General features: G+C 42.8%; 1 protein-coding gene across 6 annotated transcripts; it reads right to left on the bottom strand.

Annotated features, from left to right (window-relative positions):
* Positions 1 to 246: 246 nt before the first annotated feature.
* MRAP2 (melanocortin 2 receptor accessory protein 2) lies at positions 247 to 23,455 on the bottom strand. Of its 6 annotated transcripts, XM_075087215.1 has the most exons (9): positions 23,228 to 23,336; positions 21,842 to 22,001; positions 18,903 to 18,997; positions 18,071 to 18,233; positions 15,061 to 15,162; positions 13,685 to 13,828; positions 7,613 to 7,712; positions 6,422 to 6,470; positions 247 to 2,444 (listed from the first exon to the last, which is right to left on the bottom strand). In XM_075087215.1, exon 9 carries the CDS (start codon positions 2,411 to 2,413, stop codon positions 2,051 to 2,053), a length of 363 nt encoding a protein of 120 aa, XP_074943316.1. In that variant the 5' UTR covers positions 2,414 to 2,444; positions 6,422 to 6,470; positions 7,613 to 7,712; positions 13,685 to 13,828; positions 15,061 to 15,162; positions 18,071 to 18,233; positions 18,903 to 18,997; positions 21,842 to 22,001; positions 23,228 to 23,336; the 3' UTR covers positions 247 to 2,050. The 6 variants fall into 6 exon arrangements, with proteins under 6 accessions (XP_074943316.1, XP_074943317.1, XP_074943312.1 ...); XM_075087216.1 differs by lacking the exon at positions 15,061 to 15,162 and having other exon boundaries at positions 23,228 to 23,348; XM_075087211.1 differs by lacking the exon at positions 6,422 to 6,470.
* Between the last annotated feature and the right edge of the window lie 1,560 nt (positions 23,456 to 25,015).

Below are 25,015 nucleotides of genomic sequence, written 5' to 3'. Positions count from 1 at the left end.
ATAGAAGCCACATTTAGAAGTCCCAGAGCTTGTTGGCAAGAACAATACTGAGCTTCAGTTCAGACAAAGCCCAACCATCAGATAGCCAGCAGTTGTCTGAGCTGCCTCAGCAGGAAGCAGTTGCCACATTCAGAAAGCAGATTTCCCAAATTTCTTTATTTGGGAAAGGAAAAGTCCACAGCTGTGGCCTTCATACTTGTGGTGAAGTACTTACTGTAAGAGGAGGCCTTTTCTGCACCTGAAGCAGCATGCTGGAGACCTGCGCTGCAACCCACGCAGCCACGCTCTTTTCTAACCTGGGTCACTTCAGTCTCCTCTTGGGAACTATATCCAACAGTAATCTGCTAGTTTTGAACAGTTTCTGCTTTGCTTTAAGTATAACCCCATTACTTTAAACACTAGGAAGTAGTGCAAAAATTGCATTTGGAAACAGGAAATTTACGTGTAAGTGGTTTGGTTTTATCTCCTGTGCCCTTAATTATAAAAGAGGTTTCCCCCACTTTGTATTCTTTAAATACACAACCCATTCACTATTTTTCCTATTTGTCAGGTGAAGGAAGAATGAATTAATCACCATTTAAGTGTCTGAAGAATGTATCTGTCTCATATTGCTGCATTTTCACTCTGACACAAACATGATGTATACAAAGCAGGCTAGTTTCAAGAAAACCCAGTGAGGCACAGTATCTTGAAGCCACTAGTTTCATTTCAGTTAAGAACCTCCCAGAGTGCTCTTACTCCAAATCCAGTGAAGGATTTTAACCCAGCGCCCCTGCATCCTATGTGCTTGCCCTGGAACCATTTGGCCAGGAGTTACCATCTTTTGAAGAAAGCTGAGAAGTAATGTAAGCGCTGGCTAAGGTTCAGAACCTTATTCTCTCTCTAAAAAAAAATAAACTTAAGGGTTGAAATTATACCTATTCCATTCCTTAACAAACCTCTCCCTGGGAGAGCAGTTGTGGTTGCAACACCATCCCAACTGAATACAAAAGAAGATGGAGCAAGCGCAGCTCAGCTGTGCTTTTGGAGCTGGTCCTCTCAACAGCTCAAAGCCTGCCAGCCCTTCACTGGCCCGCTGGTCAAAAAAGGGCCATTAATAGAGCCAAAAAAAAAGCATGGGAAGGTTCAGCCTATAAGCAAACTGCAACATCAGCTTAACATAACACCACTGTTCGCACATAGGAACTCTTGGCAAAAGAAGAATAGCTTTTTTCTGATCTCCTGTGATTTAACTACTGAATCCGCACTTACCAAACTGGAAGTCTGCATCAGCAATTAAAAAAAAAAAAACAACAAACAAAACCCAAACAAAAGCCAAATGTCTATTTGTGTGTAGAATACTAATTCCAGGTCATCACTGGGCAACTGTCAGGATGTCACTCTGAAGTACTATAATTACAGGCACTAATTTGCTTTTACTCAGCAGCAGGTGGTGGTAGCATTTTGTAAACACTGTAATCAAACAATTTCACATGCAAGGTATTCCCTCTGGAAGCTTTGTAAGTTGGGTTTGAACCTGTACCGAAAAGCAGTTAGGAATCAGAAACAGCAGTTAATGCCAAGCAGATATCCATTGTGCTGCTCAGTTTTAGGTGTCCTTTTGGGGAGTGGCCGAAGCTGCAGAACCTCCCCAGGGGCTGCCTGTTTATTCCTCGCCTCAGTCTTAATTTGAGGTTTACGCTTTTCTTAGCTGAGGAGTTTTCACACACCTCCCAATGCCAGGCTCCAGCCTTCACAGTCCCCGCAAATTACTATGGTATCTTTCAGAAGCTGGACATAAGCAGTCATTTAAAAACAAAGAACAAAACACCAACAAGTAATCAGGAAGCAAAAATAATGCTGGGCAAAATGTTTAGACCACGACAGAAGGCGTCAGAATAAAGCATCCAGTGTTTTACTTTTTGTCTAAACTGAGTTCTGTCAGCACAGCCAGTCTTATGTACCATAAAAAGCAGAGGTCTGAAATACCTTCTATCAGAATACCAGAAGGCCAAGAAAGGCTTCAAACTGGACAATAACAGGAATGTTTACCTTAAAGTAAAAAGACTTTTCAGTCAAGGATCCGATGAGAAGATTGCATGACCGATTTACTTTCTAAAATGATTGGTGGCTCCGAGATGAGGAGATCATCCTCACCTAGCGAAGAGTTCTGCTCAGTGTTCACAAAGTTAGGAATGTTAAATTTCGTAAGACAATTTAGGTCCTCCTCAAACATTCCACTGCTCCTGGGAACTTCCTGGAACTGGATATTACTCTCCAGACCTGGACCTTTGTGACTTTGTTTTGCTTTGTCCAAATGTTCCACTTCATTAATACAGAAATGGAAAAGTGACCGGGATTCTTCAGCTATTTGACGGGAAAAGACCCTCTCCGACTCTAGAGGTCTTCCAAAATCTGCCACAAAACTATTCATGCGAAATCTTTTTTCAGAAGGTTCTGCATTGCTAAGGAAGAAAAAGAAAAATAGAGTAAACATGAAAGAACTATTCGAGTTCTTAACAGCAGATTTAGTTTCAGCAACCATTACGATCAGGAAGAAAGGAAACCCTACAGTTTTATCGACGGACTTCAAAAGCCAGCACTATTTATTTTTTAATGCTGATGCTATTTTAAGTCTTGATTTGTCATGATAATTTTGCATGGGAGTAAGTTATCAATGCCAGCACTCTTAAACGGCTCGGCTCTTCTAGTAATCAATATACTCAAATAATCAGCTCTCTGAATGAGCTCAGAAATACTTTTCAGTATTTACTCTTGACATCAAATAGTATCGAGTAGTAACAAGTTTTTTAGAATGGCTTATAGAACACTTTGAGACAAGTCTTTGATCGAGAAAATCATTCCGAGACACAGGCAGCGCTGCTGTCCCTAAAGGCATCATTTGAGTGGTTGGTTGTCCGGACATGAAACCATCTTTTCCACTGACTTCAGTCAATGACATTCAGATTTCCAAATCAGGAGAGCTGGAACTAAAGGCTGCTATAAAGACCAGCAGCCTCAACAATTCAGACATGTAGCCCGGGAAGGACATCGTAACATTGCTCTTGGCATCTTCTAGAAGCATTAGCTCAAACCAGCTCTAATCGGCATGGGCTTGCGCAGGAGCCATGGACAGCTAGGGGTGAGAAAAGCTTGAGCTAGACGGGAGTTTTACAGCTAGTAATACGTTCTTTGTCAGGCTGGATTTATATGCTATCATCATAAAATGCAAGTTAATTTGCATCTGAAAAGCAGCAGAGGCATTCAGAGGATGAGTAGTGAAAAATCTAAATGTATTCTCAGAATGTAAGTTTTGTTAAGTAAGAATTAATAAATCATACTGTTTACATGTGAACACATAGCAAATGGCACTGGAGGCAGATAGCTGGGCTCCCAAGGGTGCGCACAGCACTTACAGAGATTTGCAGAGAAACATTATAATTTAATTCCCTCAAGCCTGCAGTAGGAGTTAAGTGCCTGTATGTTTCCAAAAGGCTCAGATGGCACCTTCAGAAATCTACCCCTAAAACCTTCAAGTTCAGAGGGTAACCCTAACCCATTAGTCTTTCAGTGATAGTTAAAGATCCCTGCTTCTCAAATGCTAATTTACTCCCTTTACATGATAGGAGGGTTCTTTCCTAACAAAATCAGTTACACTAGCCTTCAAATCAGAGAGTCCTCTGGTTTAACAAAACTATATTGGCTCGTTCTGCATTTTGAAGTGAAGCATGTAGAAGCATAATGTTTAAATTAACGCAAAGCAGACAAGTAACAAATAATCTGCTGTATACATACCAAGAGGCAAACAGATTGGAATAATACTGTGGTAGCCTTCAGAGCTGATGACTGACATTTATTTATTTATAATGCAACAGAAATCACCACTCAATTTAAATTGCAGATGTAGTTTTGCAAATCCATCGCCAAGAGTTTCTATGTACTGTTGTGGCACAGAGTGGAGGTGGTAAATAAGCTCAGAAAGAAGGACGTGCATTTAAGCCTAGGAAGAAATTACTTCGGAAAAAAGCTTGAAAAGGATCTATCAGAGAAGTAAAACTAGCTCACAGGTGTGGAAAGCGCTTTATAAAGAATAGAAGATGCAGAGAAAATTTGTAATGAACCAGGATGTTGAGAACATATGACAGAGAACAATCCTGTGCTAATGAGTGGGGAACACATGATATAATACGCAGTCATGTTTTCAGATTCTAAAATTCACAAACACCATCCTCCTGAAGTTTGGAGAGGAAATTGTTTTTTTTAAACTAGACTAGAAACTTGCATAGTCTTGCTCATTACAGTATGCAAGTATACCTCAGTGTGTATCTTTTTAGAACCCTAAAAATAAGAAATCCCCATTTTAGTATGGAAGGGAGCACAGCCACCAGGACACTCAAACCGTTTTGCAATATTTGGGCCAACTTAGAGTCCCAGAAGCTGTGAACAAGAGCAGGAAGGTGAATGCCAGGCACCTTGAGCATCACGCGTACTAAAAACTACTCAAAACAAGTAGTTGCTAACGAACTAACCCAAGCTCCATTTTCTGGTAATCTTCCAGCATATGATGCTGGGTTCTGCTCTGCTGGATTCAGTATTAAGCTCTGGACTCTGCACATTGGACCTGAGTGCACTGTCAGGGTACAGACCATTTTACGCAGTACACTTTTCTAACAGAGGCATACTAGTTTGGGACTGACACTTGACATTCCTCTCTAGCTTAAACACCCCTTCTCTCAACCCTCCCTGAAGTGACCTGGGGTACCTGGCAAACCACAGAAAGGAATAAGCCAATCCTCCAAAATAGCAGGGTTTGGGATCCCAAAGGGAACTTGGGGGATCTAAACAGATTCTTAGTACCAAGCCAGAAGGGCTACCATGAACCTGAGAAAGCTTCCTGAATAAGTTTTCAGCAAACACATACATATATCTGTAAAAGTGTTTGTTTCAGTGGACCTGCATTTCTCTGAGTGGATTCCACCCCAGAATGCTTAACCAAAACCGATCTCTTTAACAAAAGAAAAGTCATTTCACTTTTACTGCAATGGATTGCACAACCTGCCTCAATAGCTGCACAAAGCTTTGAGATTACAATAGCCTAGATTTTGTACAGACAGGTTACATGAACACACGAATTTGTTGCACAAATGCATTTTTAAGGACATTCTTAAATGCAGAAACATAGTGTACCATCTCCTCCCGAGTGATGAACAAGAGTACTTCTCAGGCAGAAATTCAGAAAGATCGTCAACACAATTTTCTGTCGCACCAGCTAATGTTCTACACATACTAATATGCAAGCAAACAAAAGAAGAATGCAACAGGCATAATTTCCACAGCTAATTAAATTCCTGCCCCTCCCCATCCATATCCTGACCCTTTTCTTCTGGTCTGCGAATGTACCCAATTCTGAACATCTTGTACAATTTTGAAAAGTACATGCTATCATACCCCTTTATATTGAGCCAAGAAAAACATACTACTAGAAAAAACAGAGTATTCTACTTCAGATCCATCCATCTGAACCCAGATACACTTATCTCTCACGTTAATGGTACTTTAAAGAACAGCTAAATTGACTTACTGAAGTCAGAGACATGTCCATCCATCAGGCTGGCTTTCTCCTAAGACCTAGGAACCCCATTAACATCTATTTCTAAAGGAGAGCTGCAAGACAGGCCACTAATGAAACTGAGTCATGAAGAATCCAGTCAGGTGTAAAGACAGAAGATGCAGACAAACTAAATCCACAGTCTGCACTGGTTTTACAGGTAGGTATATATGTTCTTCAGTTCTTATATACATGCACCAAAAATAAGAGGAAACAACAGTATTCACTGCCCTTAGCATATTCCTGGATGTTCTGTTTCCAGTACCGCACACAAGGGGTTACCGAATCTCAAAAAAAAAAGCGCTCAAATTTCTTAAAGGTGCCAACTCAGCATATGTAGTAAGCACACAAGCATTCAAGCACACAGCTCCCAAAGCTGCAAGGAAGTTTAAAGCAAGTACAGAAAGGAAATGACTGGGCTCTTCTCAGCAACTGAAGAAATCATATTAAGATTTAGGCTGGAAGGGACCTCTGGAGGTCTCTAGCCCAGTTCCCTGCTGAAGGCAAGGCCAACTCCGAATTCTGATCCGGTTTATCTGGATGTAGAAGCTGACCAAAGATGGAGGTTTCACAAACTCTCTAGGCAACCTGTTCCCAGAAAATTGATGAAGAAAGCAGAAGCACAGTGGGAGTTATCAAGCAGCCCTCTGCTACCTGAAAGTATGATTTTACAAGTGTACACGCTTTTGGCAAATATCCATATGAAATCCTTTTTGTTGTTTATTTGACTTCATCACGTCTTCCCCTCTCATATTATTCACATGGGATACAGACTCAGATGCTCAGCTAAGAAACAAGATTTCCAGGGAAAAGCAGCAACACACCAATACTTACAAGGACTTTAAATATATTTGGGAGTAAGGTCTGGCTATTTTCTGGCAATCTGTAAGGGAGGCAAAAATACCAGCTGTGAAATTCAAGTCAGTGCTGGGAAGCTGAATTCTTCTGCCTCTATTTCCTTCTCTCAGAAATAAATTTAGGAGCACAGAAGAGGCTCACAATATATGTATGCCCTCCCTCATATAGCTCTGCCTCTAGAGATGTGCTCTTACATGAAGTTTCAGAGCCAGTCTACGTATGACTAAATAGCAAAGGGCCTTCAGTAGGCAGAGGTAGGAAGTGATAAGCACTAACAACTGCCTTTCACAATCAGCTTCTCATCATTGCTACCTTCCTGCAAGTGCTCTCACTCTCTAGAGAGGCTTTTTATTTTTACTTTATGGCATGCGAGCCTGGGAGGAGATGTGGGTTCTAACTTTCTCAGAGGAAGGGACACTGTCAGCTTGTGTGCTGCGCAAATGCAGATAAATGGTTGAGGCAAAGACATGGTCTGCACATGCTTTTTCTTGTTCTTTCCAGCTGGTGAGTGATTAGTTTGTGATTTTCATGGGACCCTAGTGTTAAACACGTGTTGGCTGATCTGTACTTCAGCATCTACTAGAATTTCTCAGCAGAAACTAAGACTCTCTGACACTAGGGGAGCTACAGGGTTAAGAGAAGATTTTACAAATACACCAATGTCTACCTTTTGGACTTGAACACAAAAACATGTAGAAACCCTCCAGACTTCAACTTCCTTAATTTAACATATGCACCACATTTTATTTGTATACACTCTGTCAATATTCACATTGCTCTGTTCCACTCCATCATGACCCTACCTAGAATGACTCCATTTGTTTGCAGAACAGTAATCTAAAGCCACCTATTTGGCAGCCTACGCACCAGCTTCATTTTAGCATGAAAATACATACATGCAGTTATTCCCTTCTCACTGCATGCCTACTGACTATTTGCTAAATAGGGAACATACCAAATCCCATTCTACAGAACTGGTCTCCTAGAAGTGCTTGGAACAAAGATTATTTGAAACAACGACAGACCTCACCCTTTCATCAGAACAGAGTAAAACAAGATGGTGCTGAGCCAGTGCAACGTCAGCACTGTCGCTGCCTCTTTGGGTGCTGCAAAGAACAGACACCCTACTTAGCAAGTTGGATGTGTTATTCCAGTTTTCAGACTCACTCTTGATGTGGTGCTCCCGTCTTGGTCAGCAGGGTCAGGACAAAAAACATGAAGATGACAAAAACCGCAAGACCAACCCAAAATCCAATCACAATGGAATCTGGTGGAAAAGAGAAAACAAGATGATCAGTATTTCACCTGCATTTGCAGGAAGTTCCTTTCCATGTGCAGCATGACTGCAAAACCCAGACTTTACGTCTTATTCTGGGATGGCAAAGAGGAAGAACAATCAGATTTATGTTTATCTATTTTTAAACAGAATGCCACCACTGAAGCTTTCATTTCTAGCCTGAATTTCACTTATTATCTGGACAAACCAAAAACAAGCTGAAAGAGGGAAGACACTGACTTCTCTTGCTTAGTAAAATTGGAGCAGCATCCTTTGTGATGCATGGCCCATGTCCAGGCATTGCTTTGGAAACAACGTCAGTGCTACAACTCAGAAGAGAGGATTATTTGATTTTCAGCAAAAACTTCAATCCCTGTAGAACTGAACTCCTCCTATTTTAAATTATTCCTGCCTGAGACCATTAGGTTTCTGGGTTTTGATGGATTTCTTTGACATAATAAGTTTAGGAAGATCTAGCTTTCTTTCAGTGGTAAGATAGAGGGTTCTGAAATAAACAGAACCACAGATACTACTATTTGCTACCTCAACAAATAACAATAATCAACATATACAAGGCATTTTTGAGTAATTTTTAATTTGGGCTTCCAACTTGCATAGAGAAAACTGCAACACACTGAGGAGCCAAAGGGATTTGGACAAACAAGTCAAACCACCAGTTAATTGCAAGGAAAACACCAATGCAATAGCCAAATATAGAAGCAGTTGGGAAGAGCGTGGTGTGTATAAAATGTATCTGTGCACAAAGTCGGGGGGTTTTTTTGCCTGTGTGCATAAAATGTACCTACTATTCTCATTTACAGCACATAGACCCGTAGATAAATCATCAGTCCTACTTAAAATAAATCTATGCCCAGTTATGACTTCAAGATTGATCCACAATTGCTGCTGAAGGAATCAAGTCCCTGGAAGCTTTGAGCTTGAGAGGTACAAGTGGGACAAACATATTACCAGACAACAGTCAATTTATAAGTACGGCCCAAAGCTACAGAGCACCAAACCAACTGTCATCTCAGTTAGTTATTTTTTGTTTATGCAAATATTCAGAACTTCCACTGTAAGAGTTCGAAACATTAACATATAAATATGCAAGAGGGAAGTCTTGGTCAGAACATGTATCTGATCTACCCTCAGCCTCTCATTACACAGCTACTACTGAACCTCAAAGATACTCACTAGCTATAAAGCTACATGATGATCTGTCTGACCCAGTGCAGCAGGCACAGTGCAGAACTTTAGCCAACATGTTGAATCTCCTACAGGACCAACTAAAGACACCAGAAAACAAGGAATCAGCTATCCTGCCTGGTGCTTGACCACAACAGTTCATCACACTCCCACACTCCCCTATCTTCCACATCAAAAAGCAGATCTGGAAACTGGAAATCAATTCAAACCATTTGCTCTTTCTCTGCAAAGTCAAAGTGCCTGCTGCAACTTGAGATTTTCTCCCTGTGAAAATACTTTATCACAATCAAGTCACTCCTTAATCCCTTTTTCTGGTAAGCTAAGGAGGTTAAGTTTCAAGTCTTGCACTGCAAGGTTTATTCAATCTCTCATCTGCCACATCTCCCCCTCTCAACACCCTTTGTGAAAATAACTAGAGAGTGGTTCAACGAGATGTTCCCATGCTGGGGGATGGGGGGGTTGGGGGACTAGAAGGGGGGAGGGGGAGTTTGCAATACCTCTTTTTGCTTAGAGCACACTGGTATGAGCTCATTTCTCTAATTCCATGCATCATGAGCCCTAAATTATTTTCAGTATCGTTCTATAAGTCTAGCCTGTATTAACTGGTTCAAGACGCAACTTGTGTTTGGCCTTACTACTACACAATAGCTCATGATTATCTCCCATCCTACTGGACTTTGCGGTACCTGAAAGTTTCATCTAAAAAGAAATACTCCCATTAAAAAAAAAATTAAAAATCACCATTTAACCATTTACAGGTACCACTACCTACCAATAAGTCAGGCATCCTTCAGTGATATGCAACTGCACTGATAACCAGAACGTAAATTCTGATCAATTAGGATGTCTTAGAAATATGCACATAGATTATATCAATAGAGCTGCAAAACTAAAATCACCAACTAAGGAAAAATACCAAAGGAAAAAAAAAAATCAGGATCCTGATAAACTACTCTCCACAAAAATCACACCTGCCAGCATTGTGTACTCTTGTAATTCATGAGTAACAAGCCTGTCTTGTGGTTTCTTCGGTGACCTCCCCCACCAACAGAATTCCTATGTTTACTGAGCCTAGAGCTACAACTTCCTTGCTTTATTGTGGCTCCTCACACACTCCCAACCCTCTGCTGTATCAATTACATTCTTTGGATTTGTTTAAAATTAAAGCAGGTGGCCTGAGTCCTCTTCAGTATTTCATTTAAGTGCAAATTATCCAAACCTACTAATTTCTAAACGTTTATTCAAAATGAACAGTACATAAAACAACATTTATTCAAATAATATGGTATGCAGGACTACATTTCTAATACTGCCCCAGGTTACAAATAGTTTGGGAAATTATCCCATGACTTTCCCAAGTTGCAATATCAGCCTTCCTTTCCTTCCTAGCACAGACTCGTAACAGCCTGGCAGCAGTTCCGATCCCCCGATCATTCCTACCTATTTTACCCCTCTCTCTCTAACGTTACTGAGGTTTCTTCTGATCTAAAGGCACAAAAAGGATCTTTTTCGTATCTCTGCCAGTCACAGATATTACCTGGATATCTTTGTATATTTACTTTCTAAATTTTAATTTACAAAACATCTGGTACTTACTTTTCTGGGTTTTCTGATTTCTAGCTCCTGCCTTCACCTATCCTCAGGCAGGACACACTTTTTGCTTATAAAACACCTTTTTTTTCCTTTGCAGTGAAATATTCAAAAAGTCACTGTGTCATTTGAACACCTCATCATCCCCCCATCTCCACTTTGTTTTTTTTAGAGAAATGTATTTTTGTGTATTAATTTGTTTTGTGAATATTTTTTCTTCACAGGTCACTTTGCATAATTTTTTCTCTCAGAAAGCAGGCTTTGGAATTCCTTTATATATACATTGAATTATTAGGAACCTCCACTTGCCTACAATTAATTAATCAACATTAATCTGAAGGTGGCTGCCAACTTTATCTTGTGGAACTCATTTTACCTTTTGGTTCAAAACAGTGCCTTCTCATGTTGGGTGAAATACCTTGTGTATCAGAATTAAATTTTTTTAAAAAATTTAAAATTCGCACACCTCTAATTTTAAGAAGGGTCAGGGATGTTTTACAGCTGGCCAACTGTCACTGCAACCATCTCTGAAACTGAAGTCCTCTCCCCTTTAAATTCTCCAACATAAGTTACATGCATTCATTAACACCCCTTCTCCAGCTCTGCTGTTTTATTTTCTTTTAGACTCACTTGCAGACTTCGGTAGCATTCACATCCATATACCCAGCAGCATTCAAGGACCATCCCACCTTCAAGGTGCTTCCTGCTCTCAGAGAAGCTACTCAGCCACTTCTGATTATCAGTACTCAGTCTGGATGAGCTGGCATTTTCTAAATGGAGCAGTACCACTGACATTTTTTCCCTGCACCACACATTTCTCCACCAACTGGTCAGACCATTTATCGCCTTGGTTTCATTACAGCTCACAGTACAACGTACATATGAGCCAACAGCACACTTTAACTTTACATTGTAAGCCTGATCACCGAAGCAGCCTCTCTCATCACTTTCACCTCAGTTTATATCACCAATTTGAATTCTACCATTACTACAAAAGTTACAATAGCATGCCTGAAGGAGACAGAATAGTTCCAAGTGATAATAAGTCTACAAAGCCCCAACTTCACCATTTGTGGTACCTGCCTCTACAAAATTTATCTTTATTAACAGAGGCTGAAACTAAGCCTACTTGCAGCTGTGCCAAAGGCTATGACAGTCAAGATTTCTTACATGGCCAAAAAAAAAGCCAATAAATAAAAAAATGAGGATTTGTCCATATTCAAAGTCTCCAAAGTCTCCCTTCTAATACAACCCCAGTGTAATCTGTCCTCCTTCCTCTCAGGTTAGGATTGCAGTAAACTTAAATGTCTGATCACGTTGCCTCCACATTCCTCAACAGTCTCAACACAGCTGGGAATAGCTAGAAAAAGAAACATGCCAAGAACATATTATGACAAGAAATATCATGCCATACACAAGACAGACGTAGACTGTTCTTTTACTAGGTTAAACTCAGCCGTCTCACAATGCATGCTGTAACACCAAAGTAAACAGAACTAACTCCAATCCATCGGTTAAAAAAACTGGGGAGGAAAAGAAAAAAACCAAAAACACACCAACACAGAAGGGACTTCCTAGGTCACTGATTCTACTATTAATCTCTCATAAGTACATCAAGCTCCACCTGAAAAGCAACTGTGTCTTCTGTACCATTCTCTTAGAGTTGTCCAGAACCCTCCTACTCTACAAACAGCACAGCCAGACAGCGAAGCTGAGCTGCCACATTTAGCATGGCAATCACTTTGATGGCAATCCAAGATCCATTTTGCCACTATACCTTCTGCGGTCCAGAGCTAACTATCATGCATATTTTTCTCTCCTGTCACACTCTTTCTATACACCGAGCTAAAAAGAAGGCATGTACATAACATTGTAGCTAATCTTTGTAATCAGTGATCTTCATAATCAGGTTTGGCCTCTGATTAAGTGGAAGAATGGAATATAAATTAGAAATATGATAAAAGCTGACCTACATTTTTCAAGTACCTAACATTTGTAAAAATACAGACAGTAGTCAGCAGGCTTTGGGGGGAAAAATAGGTAAAGTACAATTCAGGCTAAAAAGCAATTTCTGCTCTAGTTCTTTTAAAAGTTATCAATAACTTCAACAAGTTTCTTCTGACCCTTACAGAGTCTCCCCAAAACATCCTGACTGTCCAGAGCCAAGGGAGGTCAGCCTTTCTGGACTACTGATTGCCACTGCAAGCACTCCTCTCTCCCAGTCTGAACCCTCATCACGATGAATGAGGCAGAAAGTACGATCCCACACCAGACCAGTGCTCCAGCACTGGCTGGAGACCCCTCCCCACTTTGAAACCTGGTGCTCAAACCCCTTCACAGTGTATCCAGATCAGGAACAGAGACACAAAATAGTTTCCTTCTCCTTGCCAAAATGCTTGCAAAACATGTCCAGTAATTCTGGGTTAGTCTCTGTCAGTTTTTTTTCTTTTTACCAACACTCATCTCCTCCCCCCCAAAAAAAGAAATTTTGTAAAAGTCAAAGCCATTGCCTAAACTTTAGGTACATGTTAGTCCAGCTGTACCAGCTTGTCCTAGCTAAACCTCCTCTCAATTCCTACCAATAGTTTTCATCTCTCTGGCCCCTGTCCTCCACTTGTTACTTCTGTAAAACAGTTCCAGTATTAGCAGAATGCTGAATTTCGCACACTCTTCCTATGAAGTCCCAACGATAAAATTTTCTTCAGAAAGAAGAATTTTTTCTTTTGTTTTAAATCTTTTATAGTCTTAAATTTATTTCCTATGAAAAAAAAAACAAAAGCCATAAGGCTGCTCACCACTGCCTTTTTAGCATTAACAGGAACAAGACCAGAGCCAAACAGATCATACCATGTAGTCACCAGAAGCAGCAGTGGCTGTATGTGCTGTTATAATCTGTTCCTGATCCTCTGATATTCCTCAGCATTGACAAATTTCTACCACAGCCAAGAAATCCATAGTTCTCTCATGCACAAGAAACACAGTCAATAAAAATACACTGAATCATAAACAATTACAATAATCTAATAAACAGAGTAATAACTGTAACTGCTAAGAATAAAAAAAAATTAGGGGAGAGATTTTTGTACAATAATGAGTTACAAATGAAGAGTAGGAACATTAAGATGGGCAAGCTCAGCTGCAATAAAGTGTACCTCTACTGAACTTACATTTATGAGCCTTCAGGCCTTCAAACGACACTGGTCCATACTCATAGTACTCATACTCCCAGGTGTAATCAGAGTTAGACAAGGCCTGCTGGGAGGTTCTGTTAGAAATCGGCCTCAGGGCAGACATCTTGCATAAATATATACCTGTGGATACAAAACGCATTAATAGAGACTACATACCTCTAGTGCATCTGTTGATTTTATACAGAATTCTTCCTTCTTTATGGGATCTCTTCCTCACCACTGTCCCCCAGAAGAGCCACTCACACTTACAAAGGCGCTCTCACCTATTCCTTTAAAAACCAGTATCAGTGGCCCATCAGACAAGGCCATCACATTCTCCCACATTCCTTCCTGGCCAACCACTAGGCAACACAGAGCTTCCCTTCAATGGAAAGAAGAGAATCTATGTTCACTTGCACACAGATGCCTGTAAGCGTACAAAGGTATCAAAACCCAGGCTCCTCAGATTGAACATAGCTTTTATAGCTCAAAAATAGTAAATACCAAAGACCACCAGCCTCAGCACCTTAGGGTGAATGCTGCCATGAGAATCTGGATGGAGAAATGGCAGGACCACCAGGCTCAAAGGGCTGTATCATCCACACAAAGGCCAGCTGCCAGCTGGTTACCATCAGTACCCCTCAGACTGACACTGGGCTAATAGCATTTAACATCTTCCTTAAATAGCTGCACAATTAAAGTGCACTTGTAACAAGTTCACGGATTACGTGAGGACAGTCAAGAGGCTGGAGGGCAGACTGTTACTCAGACCGACCAGACAAGCTGGAGAAAGGGACTGACAGCACCCTCATGAGCATCACCAATGCAGATGCAAAGTCCTGCATCTGGGAGGAGGAAATAAGCCCATGCAGTAGTACAGGCTGGGGAGCAGCTCTGCAGAGGACCTGGCATGGACAACAAGCTGAACGAGTCAGCAATATGCCTTGTGGCAAAGAAGGCCAAGTGTGTACTGGGCTGAATTAACAATAGTATAGCCAGCAGGTGAAGAGAAGTGTTTATTCTTCTCTACTCACCATGGGTAAGACTGTATCTGGGGTACTGTATCTCTTTTTGGTATCCCCAAAACCAAAAAGACACGGACGTGCTGGGGCAAGTCCAGTGGAAGGCCACCAAAACGGTCAGGGAGCTGAAGCACAGGATGCACAAGAGCCTAAGGGAACTGGGTTTGTTCATCCTGGAGAAGAGAAGGTTCCCAGGAGACCTTCGTGCTGTCTACAGTTACAGCTACAGTCAGAAGGTGCAGAGATGATGGAGCCAGACTCTTCTCAGAGGTGCAGAGAGTAAGAGGACAAGAAGCGATGGACACAAGTTGGCAAACAGAAAATTTAAATTAGATATAAGGAAAAATTTACCTAATTGAACATGCTTTGAGCCAGAGCTTGGACCAGATGACCACCAGAGGTCCCTTCCAACCTAAATTTCTCTGTGCACTAATAAACAGCTTCAATACGCCACTATGGAAGGAAAAAAAGCAGAAGTGATTTTCCCCACAGATTAACAAGAACTGCAATGCAATATTAAGCATCATTAAATTGGCTTGATAGATATTTCTGTCATTACCATGACATTGCAGTAGGGACTGGAGTTTTGCAGAGTATTTCTTCCAGAATATTAAGACAGTTTCATGCATACCAAAAAGAGAGCACATCTCTGCACAAAACATCTGCTGCAGCAGCTGGAGTCAGGACATCCAACTTGAAACATATTACAAAACACTATTTGTAAAAGCAAATTGAGCTTCGGGTAATTTTGCATTCAATTAAAACCCAGCAGGGCGATGACTTCGTGCAGTTCATAGAACTATTGCAATTAGTTGTTCTGTGGACAATGAAACTTCTCGCAGCACAAAGTCAAATCCAGATAAAATTTCTTGAAAAGAAGGGCCCTAAATAGCCATGTCACTCAAAATAACTGAGCCTTCAGTCCTTCCTAAGGAGAATTAGTTTAAGGCTGTGCAAGTAAAGCACATTGTTGAAGTGCTAAGAGGGCCATACATAAAGAACAGGACTCAGACACAAAATGAGGAACACTAATTCACCCAGGGAATATGAACCGCTTTTCAAATTTGTAACAAAGTTCTTTTTGCAACTGTTTTACCATGAGTAAATGCTAGCGAGAATGACTCAAAACATTTTTAAATAAACAGGGAAGTATGCCTGAAAAAGTAAACTTCATACCCAGTTACAACATTAAGAACCTTAACCACATGCCAAAACTTGACTAGCAAGTGATGAACCCCTTAAAACAAGAAACAGATCTATTTCTCAACTCAAACCAACTTAGTTCTCACAATGAGCAATCTGCCAACAGGAAGAGGGCAGGGGGGAGGGAGGAAAGAAGTGACCAACCCCATTTACTTGGGTCATGATAAGGAGCTTCACATTACCCTCACTCTCCTGTAACCACTCAGAAAACTCCCAGTAAGAATAACCAACCTGGAGCATAGAGGAGGAAGGAAAAAAATGTGGCTGTAATGGACAATCCAGTTCATGGCTGAGGATGTTTCCCATCCTCTACTTCCAACCCTCAAAGAACACAACTAACTTTAAATGACTGTGTTAACAGTCAAGTTCCTCCTTTGCTTTCCCAGTGACTAGAAAACTTTATTTCCTGGCATCAAAGAAAGAATGTCTAATTAAGCTTTAGGCAGAGTTTTTATTGTTTTTACTGAACTAAGGTAACTGCTGCCTTCTGGGAGAAGCAAATGGCAGAGATTCTTGTCCTAGTTTGCTCCCATCTCAGCTCTGTCAGTCACCTCTTACAAGACTTGTGTTTCATTTTGTGACTGAGCCCTCAAGAGACTACATGGTGCTGCACAGGGTTCCCACTATCTTTTTCCCCTTCTCCTCAGTGTTTTGTTGATGATGCGTCTCTTGCCAAATGTTATTAGCACATTCCTGTTTAAAGACTACTTTTCTCCGTTGTAGCTTTCTAGAGAAGTCTTTAAATATTTCTCATATGGCCTCACCAATGTTCACTGTCACCTCCTTGCTTTTAGTATTATCAGAGCTGAACAGTAATCTGCAGGCAGAAAACTTCAGAACAGAGTACATGAACAGTCTGAGAAACATTTCTTCTTGCGCATCGACTGCGGGCAGATTGGATTAATTGGGCCACATGCAGATCTCTCTCCCAATCTAGTCACAAATGCCCATTTATGATTTATGGGGAGAACAGCCACTTCTAGGACACAGAGATTCTGTCCTGTTTTAGTCTTAGGTTAAGACTAGAAGCTCCAGTATTTCACAACTGACTAAAAGCATTTCTAGACTTACTTCCATTGCAGACAAGCAACTAGCAGGAGAGGTGCTAACTGAAACCTGGGTCACCAGCTCGCAGGCTAAACCATTGCTTCAAGGTTTGTGGGAAATACGCCTCTAAATGACCCATTACAGCTAAGCATAAACATGGTCCCAAACTAGCTCACAGCTCACTTGTAAGCTTTTTCTGTCCATATGCCTCCAAAACCTCTGCCTGAAACACGTTAAAGCAAAACTTTTCTACTTAAAAAGCCAGCCTTGTATGGTGGAACAAGGACCAGCACAGCTAAAGTAGTGAACACTAAGACCTTGCATCTCCTGAAGCAGAGCAAAGCAGGGTGAGCTGGCACGCTAGCAGCCTGTCATATGCATCTGCCAGGCTGCACCAGGTCATGGAGGAACTGCGGGTGCCAGGTAAGGGCTTCTGGGAAGGAATTCCCCCAGGAGATGCACTCAAGTGCTCTTTCTGCCAGGAGCGGCCATCAGTGATTCATCCCACAGCTCTGAGGCATGGCAGGGAGCGCCTCTAACTGACCTTACTGAGGGTTTTTTGTGGGGGCACGGGACTTGTTTAAGGCAAACATGAAAGCCCCTCTGTTGACTTTGATGTGTATGGGTGCAGACAGCCTTTCCTCACCCTGACTCATTTCTTTCAGGAGCAAGTAAGCGAGCTTCACGTTCATCATTCAAGAAACCCCAAAGGAGGGCTGTGTTCAGTGCTGCTAGCCAGGAAATTCAGGCAGGTCAGCCTCCTGGAAACTAAAAAGGGCAAGTGCTCATGGCCACCTTCTGGAGGATTGGGTTGGTCTCTGCAGATAAAAGATGTCAACAGGTACCCAGACACTCCACAGAGAAAAAACTGCAACTTGTGGAGTTGAATTATACCTTCGTAAGAACTCATTTGTGACCCCTGGAAAAGTCTGTAAGGTCACAGCTTGCCTGCCAGTGGTGCCTGAGCAAGCCAGTTTGACCGTTGGGCTACATTTGCACGAAATCCACATCTTTGACCTGCAGCAGCACAGCATCAAACACTGCTGCAGTTAGGCTATTTGCTTCAATTTGGACATCATCGGCACACTAAACAATGCTTACAGCCACTTACCTTTCAAACTGAGTCACTGTAAAGGCAAAACTGGGCACACACCGTATCTGAAGCACAACTTCATGGCTTACACCACCACTGGGGCCACAAAAGCAAATCTGGGTTTGTGTATATCTGGAACCAGCCTTGTAAATAACCAGCAAGAACCACCTCCACACCTGACCTGCATGCACAAGAATAAATCCATGTGGAGTGGTCAATGTACTGTTCATTTCTGGAGCAAGAGAAACTACCGATATGGTAGACACAAGCAACTTGGTAAATTCACAATCAAAAACTACATTTGTTTTCCACATACTTCTGTTCTGCTTACTGCTATAGAGTCTAAGCACTTTACAGTCTTCATAGAATAAACAAACAAACTGTTGGCCCCTTGCAAACTGCGAAGGCCCCAAAAGCCAGGCAGGAAAAAAAAAAGTAGCAACATTTCAAACTGTGAGAAGTCCTAGCCTGAGAAAGCTTAGCACTACACCCTGATGCAGCTAGGCAGTACAATTAACCCAGAAGTTGTTAGCTATGAGAAGTTAACAACTCAGGCTGTTCCCACACCCCGCAAGTCCCCACACCGGCAACAATAATCTGCATGGGGGAAGAAGGGAATCGCCCACCACTACCATATTCCTTTTTACTCCATTCCAAGGATGAAGAGGTGAGGTCAGAGGGAAAGAATTCAATAAGAAAAGCAAGCATAAACTTATTTACTCTGCACTGTGTGAGCTGAAAGGTAATACAGAAACCATCTTACTACAACCCTACTACATGGCTATTGCTTCAAACAAGCTGTGCCACTCCCAACCACTGATGAGAAAGGAGTCTACAGGAAATACTTAACCAAATGGTCCTTGCTTCTTGCAAATTCTCAGGATCGTAGATGTGCAGGATTTGAGATCAAACTTTTGGTCTTTTCAGAATACCCAATCTTCCTGCCTGCATTAAAGGAAAGGAAAGCAAACTATACTAAACAAGTGAAATTTAGAAAGAAAAACAGAAAGATAACTGACAACGGACTGTATAATTGTGAAAAAAAAAAACCAAAACCAATCATACATGCTAGCTGTGAGTGCATTACACCTGGGACCTACTCGGAGGGAAAAAGGAAGCACCACTGTTAGCATTGGTTAGGTTCGTGACTGATGCTCACAAACAGCATCATGTGCATGAGCTATTGCATTAAAATAGCAAGAATGGTTGGATTCATCACAGAAGGACTTTATAACAATGGTAAGGAAAAATGCTGGTTTAGTCACTGCTTATCCTGGGAACTAAGGATGAGAAATGACTAAGTTACAGACATCTGTGCCTCCTACCACTCTATTACACATCATGTAACATACATTTTATTATCCTTGTAACTATGCAATGTAAACTAGACTCCAACAATAACCTGCTTACATACCACACATATAAATTTTCATCAAAATATCTTATTTTCCATGTACTAATGCTTAATGTCTTGCACTGTGTGTGCTGCAGTGTAAAAGGTCTCCACACCATTATATACAATTTGCACGCTAATTGTATAGCTACTGTTTGTACTTAATTTAAAAGTGATGACTTTATTACTCTAAAGTAAAGTCAAACAAATAAAAGGCCAAAACATTTTGCCAAATATTTTCCTAACAGATAATGATGACATATGCAAGCTTAGTAGGTCAACTCAGTAGGAGCCACCTAGAAGTAAAGTAGAAACTAACATGAAATCATACCATACTATGAGTTCACAGACAACTATATGGATTCAGAAATAAAGCGAACATTATATAAGGTCACTTATAAGCCTTGTCTGAGAAGACAGCTGAATTACACCTAACATGCCCTCACAGAAGCTATCTATCCTTTCTGCTCTTAAAAAGTTTAACTCCTGCACTGAGAGTAAAGGGACATGGAACAGTTCGCATAGAGCTATTGTGATTTGCTCCCAAAACACACTGAACCAAATAGCTTAACCAAAAGCCTTAAAAATTACAGCCAGAGTAAGTCTTAAGTCTTAAGAGTCTACAATGTAAGAACCTATTTTAAAAAGCAGTCTCAACTAAAAAAGGACATTAAATTTAAAAGGAAAAAAGTAATCTTTGTTATGAGGATTTATGTCAATGCATATAACCCTACATATAGGGTTACTAGACTAGATTTAATCAAATTGGCTAGAGTGCAAGTCATGGAGAAACACTGGAAGCAGAGTGCTCAGCCTAGCCAAAAGAACAACCAAATCCAAGAACAGAGGCACTAGGGAGTATTACAAATGGTCAGTTTAGGTGTGGTTACTTGAAACAGGGGCAAAGCTGAAAGAAAGAGTCATTCCTGTCTGATTGCACCTAGGAAACTCGGTGCTGATTAACAGCTGAAATTACCCGGGCACCCTTCGTGTCAGCTGCCTGGGCCTGAAGACACCCCATGCCACACAGCGGAGGTGCTGCTGCTGTCGAGGCCACCCTTACCAAACCTGCAGGGCACCCCATCACAATGTGCCAGCCCCATGGTTTAAACGCGGAGCAGATGTTCATAGGGGTTGCGCAGCCAAGAAAATGGATGAGCGCGTTGAGGCCTCGTTTCATAGCTGTTTTGGCTTTGCATCAGTGAAAAAACCACCAAGGCACTGAGTGGAAGCTGAGTACACTTCCTCTCTCCCATTACAAAATAAGACTTTAATCTTCATGTAAGGTCCATATGGTCTGAAGTACAGGCCATAGCACACCTCTCATAGCACCTCTTCATTTCGTAGTGGTTGTCCCTACAGAAATAGTTTTGTTGCCCATTTACGCTGAAGCCAGTGGAAGATAAACTGGCAGAGATGAAAAAGAACTCAGGTACAACAGACCATTTGTTCAGAGCTGTTCATAGCTTTTCTTAAAAAATTTCACACTCTAATGAAAAACATTTTCTGAACTTCTGTAGTTAGCCTAAAATACGATGCAGAAATTTTGCCTTAATCCATTCAGTGAGAATTCTGGTCACTGAAATTGAGCTGTTTATTAAAAGTCAAACTGGTTTGGGATTTTTCCAAACCAGAACTGGTTTTTTTAATGTCTTTAGATCTAATTCGTCCCTCCCATACTGCTGAGGAAGCACACAATTTATTGTAGTGCCTCAAATACAAATTTCTTTTCAGGTAAACCAGACAGCAGTGCACAACTCATAAGCACACGTCTGAATTGTCCCATTTTTAATCCCTGCCACATCCCTGTGCTACACCAGGCTATGAACAAGTAACTAGAGACCAAGGAAACATTAAAACAGTACAGCCAAGGCCCACTGCAGTGAGTATGCAGAATAAAGCCTTCATTTATTTGTATTAAAATCTGTACTAAAATTTTGCCAGTGATAGATCATATTATTAGTTCAAAGACTGGAAATTTGATTTAAAATGTTGAACAAGCTGCAAAAGTATCATCTGTTCTTCACCTTAAAACCTCTTCCACCACAAAACGTACATGGACAACCAGCAAAAGAACAGGCAGTAAACAACTCTGTCTAGTTCTTAATCTCTGGACTACTTTTTTTTCTTCAAAAAAAAAAAAAAAGGGTATTGCCTTGCAATAGCTTCATTTATTTAATACTTTTTTGCTTGTGACTGATACACCCAGAATGTCTCATTATTTTTGGCAAGAATGGAGTCAGACTGTCCTCAGTCAATGGAGAGTTGTCGTTCCCCTGGCACCTTTCCAGGCATTTACTCCTGTGGTTAAAAAAAAATCTTGACTCTCACATTAGGAACCTGAATAGGAAACCACAAATGGACAAGAAAAAACAAGCAGTATTTGAGACTATTACCTGATTATCTCCAAGCAGAAACCAAAACATCTATTTATTGCCACAGCAGTTACGTAAATCTGCATCCCTGTGTATACAGCTTCTGGGGAGCTCATATGAGAGTTACAGGCAGGAGCAGAAGGAGCGACTCCAAAACAGAGCAGCAGGCTGGGAAACACACCTGAAAATGGAAGCACCTCAACTTTCTCGCAAACAAACCCCAACCAGCCCTGCCCAGGCAGTTTAAGACAGCATTGTCACTGCTGTCCCGTCCCTCTAGCAGCTATGCCTGTCACAGGAGAAGTGGCAAACTAACAATCTGCCTACGCTTCCAGTCACCACCCAGCTTCAAGTGCCGGACGAAGTTGATACACCAGAACAAGCAAGGCAGATGTCAGGGAACAGAGCCTGTTCTGAGGGAAGTTTTCTGCTAGCTGGTCACTGAGGTGATCGTCTCCAGCAAGAACAAGGGCAGATATCTCAGGAGAGGGACCTGAACTGCCTACCATACCAGTCATCAACAGAGGCTGCTCACCAGAAGAAGAGACTGCTAAGATAAAGACTGTTAAAAGAAGAGACTGTTAAGGGAGGAAGAAGGGAGGGGAGGAAAAAAAAGAGTATGAGAATCAGCAGCAGACTAGGGAAGAGAACACTGGGGAAAGGGAAGAGGGCAAGACTGAGAATAGGAGAAGCAGTCTAAGGCTGAGCAGAGGAGAAACATTCATCCCTTCAGACTGAAAGCAAAAAGAGAGATGTCATCTGGAAAGAAAAAAAAAAAAAGAAAAAAACACACCACAAACTTATCTTGCCTTTTTTTTTTCCCCAAACATTTTAGGTTACATCTTTAAGTTAATTCAAATGCCCCGCAGTCAGAAAGTTATGCAACACATAACTGGGGGGGACTGACATTAATTTCCATGTATTCCTAGCAACCTACGTGCTTTCTAGCTGTTTTGCTTCTGAATACATAGACTTCATAACATCAGAAGGAATCACACCATTACAAATTCAGAAACGTGGCACAAGCTTTCTGCAGGTGGCATTTTCCACATCACCCAAACGAACAGTGCCACCTCAAGCTCTTTTAAAAATTATTTTAAATAAAATAGGGGAGCAATTCAGACCTTAAGGCTCGCAAAAGTCGACGGGTCTCGGCTTCGAAACCACGCAGCCGCCCGTTCAAGCGGGCTGAATTACAGGCACTTGGAGCAGCGGCACCCCACGCCGCGCACAGGGCTTTCCACGCCGCCCAGCCGGGAGCACCCATGCACCCACCCGCGGACTCCCCGCCGCAGCGGCGGGCCCCACCGCGGGGCAGGGCAGGGACGGGCAGCGCCGCCCCGTCCCTCCCGCTCTCAGCTCGCCCGCTCGCCCCCCGCCGTGGCGCCCTCCCCTCACCGCGCTTACCGGGCACCTCCGCCCGCGCCCCCGGGCGCGATACAACCGCCGAAGCGCCGCTCGCGTCCCGGGCGAAAGGCGCAGCCGCCCTACGAACGCCCTCGCCCAGCCACGAAGCAGCGTTGAGGGGGAGCCGGGCGGGACGGAGCCGGCGGGGGGTAACGCCCGTCCCCGCCTTCCTACCTGACTGGGCGGCGGTAGCGGCCGAACCGAACCGAACCGCGCCCCGCCAGAGCCGGTGAATCAGCAGCAGCAGCTGCGGCGCCCCAGCCCGCCCGGGCGGCATGGCAGGGCCACGTGACGCGGCCGGGCTAATGGGCGGCAGCAGGTGCGGGTAGCGCGGCCCGGCGTGAGGCGGCCCGGCCGGCGGGGACGGGGGGTCTGCGGCGACGGGGGGTCTGCGGCGACGGGGTCCGTGTCCCGTGTCCCATGTCCCGTCCCGGGCTCGGCGTGCGCGTCCGCGGGCGTCGAGGGGAGGGGAAGGGAGCCAGCAGGGAGCTGTCCCGGCTGCTGATGGGCAGGGTGCAGTTGGCGGTAACCCCCCGCGTGTGGTGCTCGCTTTGCGGAGCGCACGCATCTCCGGGGGAACGTCAGCTGCGAAGGGTGAGGAGAGCTGAGCAGGATGGCCGGCTCCCGCGGGAAGCGTTTGCACGTGGGTGGGCCCAAGGGCCCCCATGGGGAGTCATGGTGAGCGAGCTCTGGGCAGCCAGGCCTGCTCCCGGTGTGGGGCAGTGAGGGTTGTGAGAGGTGCTGTCTCAGCTGGTAGGAGGCGAAGGGCAGTGCCTTAAAACTACGGGCATTATGTGGCCTCTTGAAGCATTTCCATCCCTACAAACTGCAGGCTCTTAAAACCAAGAGACCTTTGAGAGTATGTGAAATCAGTAGCTGGCTCTGCTGCTTGCAATTATCAAAGCGCAGGAAATGACAGAAGCATTGAGGGTCAGTAGGACATCTGGAGATTGTCTAGGCCTGCTGAAGCTGGATCAGCTAGACCATGTTGCTCAGGACATCAGTTGTGTCTTCAGTATCTCCAAGGATGGAGATTCCACAACCATTCTGGGCAACCTGTCTGGTGTTTGATCGTTCTCACTGCAAAAAAAAAAAACAAACACGTTTTTCTCATGTTTAATGGAAGTTCCTGTTATTTCAATTGCCTCTTGTCCTGTCACTGGACACCACTGAGAAGAATCTCACTCCACCTTCTTTGGTCTCACCATCAGTTCTTTATACACATTGATAAGAGCACCCTGAGCCTTCTCAAGGCTAAGCAATCGTAGCTCCCTTAGTCTCTTCTCATACGTCACATGTTCCAGTCCCTTCGCTACCTTCGTGGCTTTTAATCATCTTTGTTGCGATTGAGTGCTGTAATGAATGACACGACTTAATTTTTCAGTCCAGTACTAGGAAAGAAGTCTCAACACGCCTATCCAGCGAAGTCGCCAGCCTGCTGCAATACCCACCCTCAGACGTTACAGTGGATCCTTGCTAGTGCTGTGGCACTTACTATAGCATCAGCTTCTCTGTATTGTTCGTATCCATTTGTCGTCTTGCTCCTGAACGCAGGTTGTGTAGGTAAGGGCATCTGTGAAAGCACTGGTTTTCATCTATTTCTTTCCAGGCAGGACTGTGATCTTGGACAGTGCTTTCTCTCTCCAGCAATGGTCATAAAAGCTGTCAATACTGTCATCTTCATCTAAAAAATATAGAAGTGGCGCTTATGTATCATCGTGATCACAAAAGTGAATAAGCATAACGGGAAGTCGGGAACCTCCCATCTCCTGCCAATTCCACTGCGGT

This window comes from Phalacrocorax aristotelis, chromosome 3 (assembly GCF_949628215.1).
Source record: "Phalacrocorax aristotelis chromosome 3, bGulAri2.1, whole genome shotgun sequence".
NCBI lineage: Eukaryota > Metazoa > Chordata > Aves > Suliformes > Phalacrocoracidae > Phalacrocorax > Phalacrocorax aristotelis.
The sequence above is the reverse complement of the archived record's forward strand: the minus strand, read 5'-3'. Positions and strand labels throughout refer to the sequence as shown.

What these genes read in the sequence shown, in the direction of transcription:
- MRAP2 (XM_075087212.1), bottom strand. Translation starts at nt 13,811, where the DNA reads ATGTCTGCCCTGAGGCCGATTTCTAACAGAACCTCCCAGCAGGCCTTG. An exon ending in AGGCCTGAAGGCTCATAAAT is followed by an intron (nt 7,713 to 13,684) that starts GTAAGTTCAGTA and finishes CTTTTCCACCAG; the next exon opens with ATTCCATTGTGATTGGATTT. An exon ending in ACGGGAGCACCACATCAAGA is followed by an intron (nt 2,445 to 7,612) that starts GTGAGTCTGAAA and finishes TTTCTTCCTTAG; the next exon opens with CAATGCAGAACCTTCTGAAA.